An 11,388-nucleotide genomic window follows, 5' to 3' on the forward strand; every position below is an offset into this window, starting at 1 on the left:
GTATCTAATTTCAACCTATCTTCCTCCTTTAAACTTGGTAAAATCATTATCAATTTTTTTATAGATCTAAATAATATTTCTTAAATGCATCATTTATCTCAGTAGGATGATATGTTATCTTGTCACCAGTATCTATCGCATTCATCAGAATTGGAATGGGAATTCTGGATATTTTAAGAGCTCCACAATTAAATAAATGAACGTTGTCAAAACACTAGCCTCATAATTAACTTTATAGTTAAATCCCGACCAACATAGGTCTTCAAAATTAAGCAGAGACTTCATCCCAAACAGAAACGTGAGAAGAGCGAGATCTTACCTAAAAGTCTCATTTAGCTTAAGCAAATAAAATATTTCCCTCTTGATAATATCAAATCAATGTACAAACTCAGAGGCAGTGCATATGCTAAAGAATTATCATCTAGCCTACCTGTGGTCGGGACCATAAACCTTGAAATTAAACAGTTCTACCAGTCCAAGAAGGTTATCAGCGACTAGCATCAAAATAGTGTGTTGTTCAAATTTCTTCCTCTTCCATAAACCTGGAAACTTCTCCTGGTGTGGTGAAAAGGGTGGAATTGCCCATCTTTTAGCTCTACTTACAGTCATGCTGGGTAAGTAAGGTAGAAGGTAAAGTTCTTCTCTTTCAGAGCCATCATTGCTGGGCTCTGCTCCCTGCTACTCTGGTCTGCTGCTATGCTGGTCTGCTGCTCTGCTGCTGAAAGCTTGCTCTAATCTTCAGCTTCTACGCTTTTCTCTGTTTTCTTCTCTTTTACTCTCTTCACACTTACTAATCCACTTTTAGTCTGCTTCCTCTTTGCTCTACACACCTATTAATCCACTCTCAGTCTACTTTTATAGACTTTTTCCTCAGGTTTGCTGGATTAGCTGTTTGCTGCTGCAGTTTGTTTGAGTAAGTTTCTAATTTCAACTAAAACAAGGAGTGCTTTTTTTCTCCATGGCTTCTGCTAAGGTTTACTCCTTTTCAGAGTGTGGCATGTTTCGCTTAGACCCCTTGTCCACCGACACTGGTAAAAATAGTGGTATTTGTACTAAGTGTGAGATAGTTAGCTCCTTGGTGGATAAGGTGAATAAGTTAGAGCTGCACATCCGGGGTTTAATAAGGGATAGACAGCAGGATTCACTGTTGGCCGGCCTGGGTGTCTCAGGGAGAGTTAGTACCCCCTCGACTCCAGCTTTAGAGCCCTCACAGCGGGGCGAATGGGTAACGTCTCGGCGGCATAGGCTAAGGCTAATGCTACCGCAAAGGCCACAGCCAGCCCACCTGAACACCACGCTCCCCCAGTTCACGTGTCAAACAGGTTTGCCCCGCTCAGTGAAACCCCCGCTGAGGAGCCTGTTAAAGGTACTCTGGTGACAGGAGACTATCATCCGACACGTGAAATTAGCTACTCCTTTAGGGGCACCAGCGGCAACAGTTACTTGTTTTCCTGGGAGCCAGAGCACCGGACATTAGTGGCAACCTTAGGTTGTTAGGGAATAGGAGATATTTGAGGGTAGTAATTCATGTAGGGGCCAATGATATTCGTCTGCGGCAGTCTGAAGTAACTAAGGCTAATATTAAAGAGGTGATTAAACAGGCCCAGACGGTGTCCGAGGAGGTAATCTGCTCTGGCCCCTTCCCAATGAGGCGTGGTGATGAAGCTTACAGCAGGCTTTCTTCGCTGAACCACTGGATGTCCAAGTGGTGTGCAGAAAATCATGTGGGCTTTATAGATAACTGGCTACACTTTGAGGGCAAGCCTGGTCTTTTAGGTAGGGATGGTGTCCACCCCACGCTGGAGGGTGCTGCCTTACTTTCATGCAGCATAGCTCATAGTCTTTTAGCTAGTCGGCAGAGTAGTATTAGAAGCTGCTAACAATCCAGAGCCGGGACCAGGCCGCAGACAGAGAGGCTTAACCAACCGTCTGCGAGCTGCAAAGAGACGTTACCTAGATACCAATGAATTCAGACTGTGTCTGTCCCCCGAATCAACCAAAAATGTCAAAAAACTAAAACAGTAAATCTAAATAACTTAACTTATATTAAACAATCATATCCAGACTGTAGCACTAACACTTCAAACCTAAAGATTGGTTTACTTAATATTAGATCTCTAAATTCAAAAGCAGTTCTAGTGAATGAAATGATAATTGATCATAAATTCGATATTCTGTGTCTGACAGAAACCTGGATTAGGCCAAATGAATATGTAGCATTAAATGAAGCCACCCCTGCCGGCTACAATTATATACACAATCCGAGATTGTCCAGTAGAGGAGGTGGGGTCTGCATACTTTTCCGAAATACCTTAGTTAGCAATCAGAAACACTATGATAATTTTACTTCTTTTGAGCTTCTTTACACCAGTATAATTAATCCAGTTACAAAAAAGAATGAATTTTCTTTAATTAATATCTACAGACCACCAGGGCCCTGTTTAGAATTTTTAAAAGAATTTAGTGATTTTGTCACAGATTTAGCAGTAAGTAGTGATAAAGTGATTGTAGTTCAACATTCATACATTCAACATTCATTTCGAAAAATTGGATGATCCATTAAAAAAGGCATTCACATCGATTTTAGACTCAGTTGGTATTATTCAAAATATATCAGGACCTACTTATTACTGTAATCATACTCTGGATTTAGTTTTGACCCTGGGTGTGAGCATAAATAACCCAAATATTCGTTCTCAATCCTCCGCAACTTCAGATCATTACCTTATTTCATTTAAATTACATCTTAGTCATAATATATGTACATCCCCTACCTACTCTATAAAACGTTCAATTACGCCTTTTACAGCCCAACAATTTACCGATAAGCTTCCCGATTTATCAACTATAATGTACTCTCCTGTAGACCCAGTAGAACTACACAAACTAACACAAGGTTTAGAAAATACCTTTCGCTCTACTTAAGATGTTGTAGCACCCCTTAAACACAAAATAGAGAGACAGAAAAAGCTCGCACCGTGGTACAATGATCAAACTCGTACCTCAAAGCAGTTAGTTCGAAATTTAGAGCGTAAATATCGATCAACTAAATTGGAATGTTTCACTCTGCGTGGAAAGACAGTCTTGTTAAATATAGAAAAGAACTTAATAAAACCCGCTCAGCATATCTGGCCTCACAGATCGAGATAAATAAAAATAACTAATCTTACGGCATATCTAATGTTACTAGAACAGCTTTTCTACACCTACGTAACATTGCCAAGCTAAGAAATGCCGTATCACTGCATGACGCAGAAAAATTAGTCCATGCCTTCATCACCTCAAGGCTAGATTATTGTAATGCGCTACTGTCTGGATGTTCCTGCAGTAACTTAAATAAACTTCAGCTAGTTCAAAATGCTGCAGCCAGGGTCCTCACTAAAACTAGAAAATTTGACCATATTAGTCCAGTACTATCAGCACTGCACTGGCTTCCAGTCAAATTCCACATAGACTATAAAATTCTCCTGTTAACGTATAAAGCCCTACACGGGCTCGCTCCTGAGTATTTACGAGACCTCATCTCCTTTTATGAACCACCGCGATTACTTAGATCTCAGGGTGCTGGTTTCCTAGTAGTTCCTAAAATTCAGAGGAGCTCTGCAGGAGGAAGAGCTTTCTCTTATAAAGCGCCTCAACTCTGGAATAATCTCCCCGAATATGTTCGGGACTCAGACACAGTCTCAATCTTTAAGTCTAGACTGAAAACTTACTTGCTAAGTTTAGCTTTTGGTAATTAATATTATTTCCTTTAGATAAGGCTGCAGATTCAGGGGTTCATGGACAGAGGGAATTGTGCTAAACTGAGATGCTAGTGCTGTTGTTCTCCCACTGCACACGGGTATTTGGAGGGTGGAGTGGGTGGATGCCAGTGTTTCAGGGAGCCTCCATGTCTATGTTACCTTCTGGCTCTCTGCCTTTAGGCTGTTTTATTCAGTTCTGCCGGAGTCATTAGCCACACTCTGATAATGTTTTATATTCTCTGTTTTACATAAATCCAGTCAAAAATAATTCCATCTCTCTGCTTTCCTCCGAGTTACTGACTGCCCACCTGTCTGACCCGATACCGATGTTGGACCCTCAGGCTCTCCTGTCCGGCCAGACTGATGGATGTTTCTGAAGTCAGCTCTTCTCCACCACCCACCACAGATCAGCTGCTCTTCGTCCATCTTATTCTCCACTACAGATTACATCCAAGCCATTAGTGGCTCTATTATACTCCTGAATATACAAAACCTATGTGGATTTATAAAAGACTTTTTAAATTTGAATTTAAAAGCCGTTTGACCAGTGGTAGGATGGTCCCCCCTTAAATGTGAGTCTTGGTGCTCCCAAGGTTTCTTCCTCCTCCTGCAGCTCTGAGGGAGTTTTTCCTTGCCTCTGCGCTCACTGGGGGTTCTGTATTCTGTATTTTCTATGTTTAATGTTTTGCCTGATTCTTTGTCCTGTAATCATGTTTCTGTAAAGCTGCTTTGTGCCAACACCAGTTGTAAAAAGCGCTATACAAATGAATTTGATTTGATTTGATCATTTCTCTGTCCTGGTAACGAAGAAAGCAAATTAGAACGGGTCTCGGAGATTCGTTTAACGGAGGTTTGAAACTCGGAGTGCGATGAGCACGTTCAATGTCCAGCGGGCTGGAAAAATGTGTCGTTCCCAGAACCTGGGGCAGCCATTCACCAAAGAACTTAACTGGATCACCACTCTCTGTGCCCTCTTTCAGGCACAGAATGCGGACGTTGTTTCGCCTGCTGTAGTTCTCCAGATAGTCCACCTTGCTTTTAAGAGACTTGTTGTCTTTCAGCAGCGTGTTTCAGCACGCCTATTTTTTAATGACCAATCACAGGCATTGTCGTGTTGTGTGTTCAGCCGTGGAGTTCGCCCAGCTTCCATGTGCACGACACGCCGAATGAAGCCCCTGTGTGACGTCCGCGGCTGTTCGCGTTTTCCGCAATTACGTCACATTGTTCGCTAAAGCCACGTGAACGCCGTCTCCGCATGGTGTATGCCGAGGCCTTAAGGAGTTTTGAAGCTTGGCTGTGTTGAAATCAATTTTCTGCGAGAGAACTGTACCGTGGAGCTCACCTACTGTCGCACGGAGCTTTTTAACTGTACCGTGGAGCTCACTTACTGTACCGCGGAGCTCATCTACTGTCGCGTGGAGCTTTTTAACTGTACCGTGGAGCTCACCTACTGTCGCACGGAGCTTTTTAACTGTACCGTGGAGCTCACCTACTGCCGCACGGAGCTTTTTAACTGTACCGTGGAGCTCACCTACTGTCGCACGGAGCTTTTTAACTGTACCGTGAAGCTCACCTACAGTCGCACGGAGCTTTTTAACTGTACCGTGAAGCTCACCTACTGTCGCACGGAGCTTTTTAACTGTACCGTGGAGCTCACCTACTGTCGCACGGAGCTTTTTATCTGTACCGTGGAGCTCACCTACTGTTGCACGGAGCTTTTTATCTGTACCGTGGAGCTCACCTACTGTTGCACGGAGCTTTTTATCTGTACCGTGGAGCTCACCTACTGTTGCACGGAGCTTTTTAACTGTACTGCGGAGCTCGTCTACTGTAGCGTGGAGCTTTTTAACTGTACCTCGGAGCTCAGCTACTGTCGCACGGAGCTTTTTAACTGTACCGTGAAGCTCACCTACTGTCGCACGGAGCTTTTTAACTGTACCGTGGAGCTCACCTTCTGTTGCACGGAGCTTTTTATCTGTACCGTGGAGCTCACCTACTGTTGCACGGAGCTTTTTATCTGTACCGTGGAGCTCACCTACTGTTGCACGGAGCTTTTTATCTGTACCGTGGAGCTCACCTACTGTTGCACGGAGCTTTTTAACTGTACTGCGGAGCTCGTCTACTGTAGCGTGGAGCTTTTTAACTGTACCTCGGAGCTCAGCTACTGTCGCACGGAGCTTTTTAATTGTACCACGGAGCTCACCTACTGTCGCGCGGAGCTTACACTGTCCTACAGAGCTTTTTAACAGTTAAAGAGTTAAAAGTTCCGCTGGACAGTAGCTTCACCCAAAAAAAAAAGTTTTATTTTTTTTTAAATGACAATCGATTCTGAATCGTTCAAAGTTAGAATCGCGATTCGAGCTCGAATCGTTTTTTTTTCCTGCACCACTAATACAGAGTTAAGGGTGGCATGGCATGCCATGGAGAGAAATTCTAAAAAGAATATATTTCAAAAAAGAAGATAATGCTAAATGATTTAATTTTATAGTGTCACACACTGCTGGTTTGGTGAGACATTTGTAACTGGAGATAAACTCTTTATTTTTAAGGCTTAGTGTAATCAAGGAGTTCACAACTTGGGGGATACAGTACAGGCCAAAAGTTTGGACACATCTTCTCTCATTTAATGCATTTTCTTTATTTTCATGACTATTTACATTGTAGATTCTCATTGAAGGCAAAACTATGAATGAACACATGTGGAGTTATGTACTTAAATGTACATAACAAAAAAAGGGAAAATAACTGAAAACATGTTTTATATTCTAGCTTCTTCAAAATAGCCACCCTTTGCTCTGATTACTGCTTTGCACACTATTGGCATTCTCTCAATGAGCTTCAAGAGGTAGTCACATGAAATGGTTTTCATATGTGCTTATTATGATTAATTAGTGTTATTTATTGCTTTATTAATGGGATGGGGACCAACAGTTGTGTTGTGCAAAAATGTCAGGTTACTACACAGCCGACAGTCCTATTGGACAACTGTTAAAATTCATATTATGGTAAAAAACAATCAGCTAACTAAAGAAAAACGAGTGGCCATCATTACTTTAAGAAATGAAGGTCAGTCAGTCCAGAAAATTGCAAAAACTTTAAATGTGTCCCCAAGTGGAGTCGCAAAAAATATCAAGCGCTACAACGAAACTGGCATATACGAGGACCGACCCAGGAAAGGAAGACCAAGAGTTACCTCTGCTTTCAGGACAAGTTCACCCGAGTCACCAGCCACAGAAATCGCAAGTTAACAGCAGCTCAGATCAGAGACCAGTTGAATGCCACACAAGAGTTTTAGCAGCAGAAATGGTGAATGGATGGATTCCACATGCCTGGTTTCCACCGTGAAGCATGGAGGAGGAGCTGTGTTGGTGTGGGGGTGTTTTGCTGGTGACATTCAAAAATAATTTATTCAAAATTCACTGAACCAGCATGGCTACCACAGCATCCTGCAGCATCCTGCATGTACCTGGTTTTTGTTTTTGTTGGACTATCATTTATTTTTCTGCAGGAAAATGACCACCCTACACACCTCCAGGCTGTGTAAGGGCTATTTTACCAAGAAGGAGTGTGATGGAGTGCTGCGGTAGATGACCTGACCTCCACAGTCACCGGACCTGAATCCAATCCAGATGGTTTGGGGTGAGCTGGACTGTAAAGTGAAGGCAAAGGGGCCAACAAGTGCTAAACACCTTTGGAAACTCCTTCAAGACTGTTGGAAAACCATTTCAGGTGACCACCTCTTAAAGCTCATTGCGAGAATGCCAAGAGTGTGCAAAGCAGTAATCAGAGCAAAGGGTGAAGAAACTAGAATATAAAACATGTTTTCAGTTATTTCACCTTTTTTGTTAAGTACATAAAACTCCACATGTGTTCATTCATAGTTTTGATGCCTTCAGTGAGAATCTACAATGTAAATAGTCATGACAATAAAGAAAACGCATTGAATGAGGTTCAAACTTTTGGCCTGTACTGTATATAAAGAACAGCGAGCGACAGAGAGCGCATTAGACAGCAAGCAAACAACGCTGATTTAATTTATTTCCCTTTACTTATTTATTAAGTTTTTAAGTTTTATCAGTTTGATTATGCCTCCACTTAGCTCACACACGGAGTGCGATGGCTGTCTGCGGCTAAGCCAGAATATTTTAGAGCTTGAAGGAAGAATCTCTGTCCTTTATTAAATTAAAGAAGATGAGGATCTTATAGACTCTATGTTGGCACCAATGCATGGGATTACCTCCAGGCTGGATGGCAGTATTCCTCGTGCGGCTGCTGCAACAGGCGAGATTGAGGATCCTTGGCCTATATTGGTGGCTAAACCCAAAGCGCGGGAAGTCTGATGCTCGATGCCGCACCACCTGGCATCGCAAAATATCCAGCTGAGTAACAGATTCTCAGTGCTGGAAGATACTACCACCATCATTCCTTCAACTCCTGTGCACTCGGTGGTCATAGCGGAAGCGAGTGAGCTCTCTGGTGGTTCACTTTACTCCTCCTGGAACCCCGCTAAGTAGCGGACCCATAACTCCATAGCAGAAACGCTGCTCTCCTCCGCAGGCCTCCACCAGAGCACCACCTGTCCCCAGCAGCCAACCTCGGATCTCTGCCGGGCAGCAGGAGTACCGCTCCTCCCCGCGGAATACCGCTGTACCGTCCTTTCCCTACCCGAGCCTCTGACCTTCTAGAATACCACTGGATGACCGACCCGCAGCCCTCAGCCGACCACTCTGCTAGTAGGTGACTCTATTATCAGGAACATTAAACACCACACAGCTGTTGTCTATTCCATCTGTGGTGCTAAAGGGTTCGGACATTACACTGCAGCTTCCTGCACTTCTAAAGAAATGTTCTTCTGTACAGATAATAGTCATACACGTTGGACGCAATGATATTAGAGCTCAGAGCACAGAACTGCTGAAAAAAAAGATGTCACAGCTTTACTGTCTTCTCTAAAGGACTGTGAAAAGTCAGTTTTTATCTCTGGCTCAATACCATCCCTAGGCAGAGGTGCAGGGCATTTTAGTCGTATTTTAAATCTTCACAACTGGCTTCAACAAATCTGCCTTAAAACCGAATGGACTTTTATTGACAATTTTAATCTCTTCTGGAACCGGCCATCATTCTACAGATTCAATGGACTGCATCCAAGTAGGCTTGGATCACAGATTTTAGGTCATAACATGTTTTATTCTGTTCTTAACCTTAGATGACTATGTAATACTGAACACTTTTTTTTAAATATAAGTAGTTACTGTTCTTTTAAGTAAGAGTACAAGACAAAACAATAAAGAGGAAAGTTTTAGTGGTTTTATTAACAAAAACAATCTAAATAACATTGATCCTCTACCTATGCCTTTTTATTTCCAACCAAACCTTTCTACAGAATATATATAAAAAAAGAAAGGTCTTGGAATAATTCATTTAAATATTAGAAGTTTATTGCAAGAAAATAAAATGGATCGCTGTTTGAGTGTGTGTGAGTGTATTGTAGTAGTATGTGTAGTGTAGTGCATTGGCCCACCTCTGTAATAGGAATAACCTTGTAAGGTGCTCTGGATACGAGCATCAGCTAAATGTCATAAATGTAAATGTTTAGCCTATTAGCTTTTAGCTCACTGGCCTGTTGTTATATTGAGGTTGGTGCGGCCGACAGTTCCAGCAATAAAGCGACGAATGTAAACTTCTTTCTCATCCGTCCTTTCAACGCATCCAGTCGGACACTACAATATCTTTTTACTACGGAAAAAAAAAAACGAGAATAGTGGCTGTATTTCCAGCTAGAAAATGTGCATCTCTCTCCTCCCTCCAGTATGTGTGTGCGACTGTGTGAGTGTGTGTGTGTGTGAGGTGAAAAGAGAGGGGGCTCGCTGTGTGAGTGTGTGTGTGTGTATGTAAGGTGTAGAAAGAGGGGGGCTTGCGTTGTGTGAGTATTGTAGTGTATGTAGTAGTGTAGGAGTGTGTGTAGTGTAGTGCATTGGCACACCTAGGAATAGTAAAGCGTTAGATTACTTGTTACTGAAATAAGGATTAGAGTAAAGCGTTACCGATATCACTGATGCTAACCAGTGCTAACCACTGAAGTGCTGAGAAAACAACCCAACACCCAAATAATAATAGCTGCTCTGTGGTAGTCCATCCTGTGGGGTCCTTAGTATTGAAAAACAGGATAATAAAGTATCTAGAAAAATATACAGACTAGAGTTTAAAGTGTAGAACCATAAAATGCCTCTAAATGCTCAGTGAAGCTAATACAATAAATGAATTGTATAGAAATGTGAAAAAGGTGGTATAAATATTATGGCTGACCATTACATGTCCATGCTCAGGAACAAGTACCAGATATATTTACACTGGGAACAGCCCTTAAAGTCAAGCAGAGAAGAGAATCCGCACACTATACCCTGCAGTTCTGTTCCCAGAAAGACTTTGGTATCAACTGAACAGGAAGATGAGTTTTGATGAGTCGTGGAGAAGTGGACAACCTGTCTGCCAGCTCCACCCCTGGGAGAAAAAAAAAAAAAGCTTTATTTGAAACTAAGCCAATATGTTTGAGAACCTGATAATATGATACATATCGCGATAAAGGGTTTATGATGAACAAACTCTTACACTTAAATTGTGCTGAAAACTCTTTACTTACAATTTCTTCATACTACTTAATATGGGATTACTATATTAACCACTACTAATATATCATTAAAATGTACATAATACACAATTACTATACTGGTCATATGTTATGGATGCCTCTGTTCTAATGCATTTGAAGTATTCTTATGTGAGCTGCCTGACTAAAACCTAAAAATATATAAAAAGTGTGCTTAAAAATATTTTCTAATCAATTAAATATGATGTCAAGTTGTATAGTAATAATAATTAAATCAATCACTAAATGTAAGGAATAGTAAGGAATACTAAATTCGATACTTTAAATATCTATTCAGTTTTCCTAATTGCAAGCTTACTGTAGTACAAGCCATATATCTAAAATGACTTCTTTACTTAACAAGGAAAAAATCATTAATGGAAGACAATTTTTTTATCAAGTATACCAGCGGTAAGTACCACATAAGTGTGACAAAATAAAGAATACTACACCAAACTTACAAAAAATAAACAGATTATTCCATTCGTAGTTTAAACACAACATTATTATATTAAAATATATTTTTTTATTTTTAAAAGGTTACAAGACAGTTGTCAGGACTACTGACCTGTTGGCAGCTGAGGGATGGTCATCTCTAGGAAAGGTACGCGCATGTAGATTGGCTGTGAGGTCTGAAGCTCTGGTTCCTTGTTCCCAAAGTAGAGCAGATCCAAAATATAGGAAACCCAGGTCGTGCCTGAGAGAAAAGAGAGTGATTCGATCAATCATCCCAGAAGAAAGAATATCAAGTTAAGATATTGACTTAGTCTTATCATTTTTCCTAGACACAGAGATTTAAGATGATTTTGTTCTAAAATTCAGCTCCAGGAAAACAACCCAGTGATTATCTCAATTTGAACAAAATAAGGTCTCCCATATAGCTTTTTTGTTTTTTTGTTCAGGCTGATCTAACCGCAGTCTTAGCTAAATTTAAAGATTTAAATTTAGTCATAATATACGTACATCCCCTAGCTACTCTGTAAAACATTCAATTACGCC

General features: G+C 41.2%; 1 protein-coding gene across 1 annotated transcript in view; it reads right to left on the minus strand.

Moving 5' to 3' along the window:
- The window catches only part of sult1st4 (sulfotransferase family 1, cytosolic sulfotransferase 4), a 31,198-nt gene extending 20,089 nt beyond the window's left edge, over positions 1-11,109 (minus strand). Inside the window, exons 1-2 of the mRNA XM_049485681.1 lie at positions 10,958-11,109; positions 10,144-10,244 (exon numbers count right to left, since the gene is read on the minus strand). Of these exons, the coding sequence (XP_049341638.1) occupies positions 10,144-10,244; positions 10,958-11,003 (147 nt within the window). The 5' untranslated portion in view covers positions 11,004-11,109. The remainder of the gene's footprint in view (positions 1-10,143; positions 10,245-10,957) is intronic.
- Between the last annotated feature and the right edge of the window lie 279 nt (positions 11,110-11,388).

The sequence above is a fragment of the Astyanax mexicanus genome, chromosome 12 (genome assembly GCF_023375975.1).
Source record: "Astyanax mexicanus isolate ESR-SI-001 chromosome 12, AstMex3_surface, whole genome shotgun sequence".
Taxonomy (NCBI): domain Eukaryota; kingdom Metazoa; phylum Chordata; class Actinopteri; order Characiformes; family Acestrorhamphidae; genus Astyanax; species Astyanax mexicanus.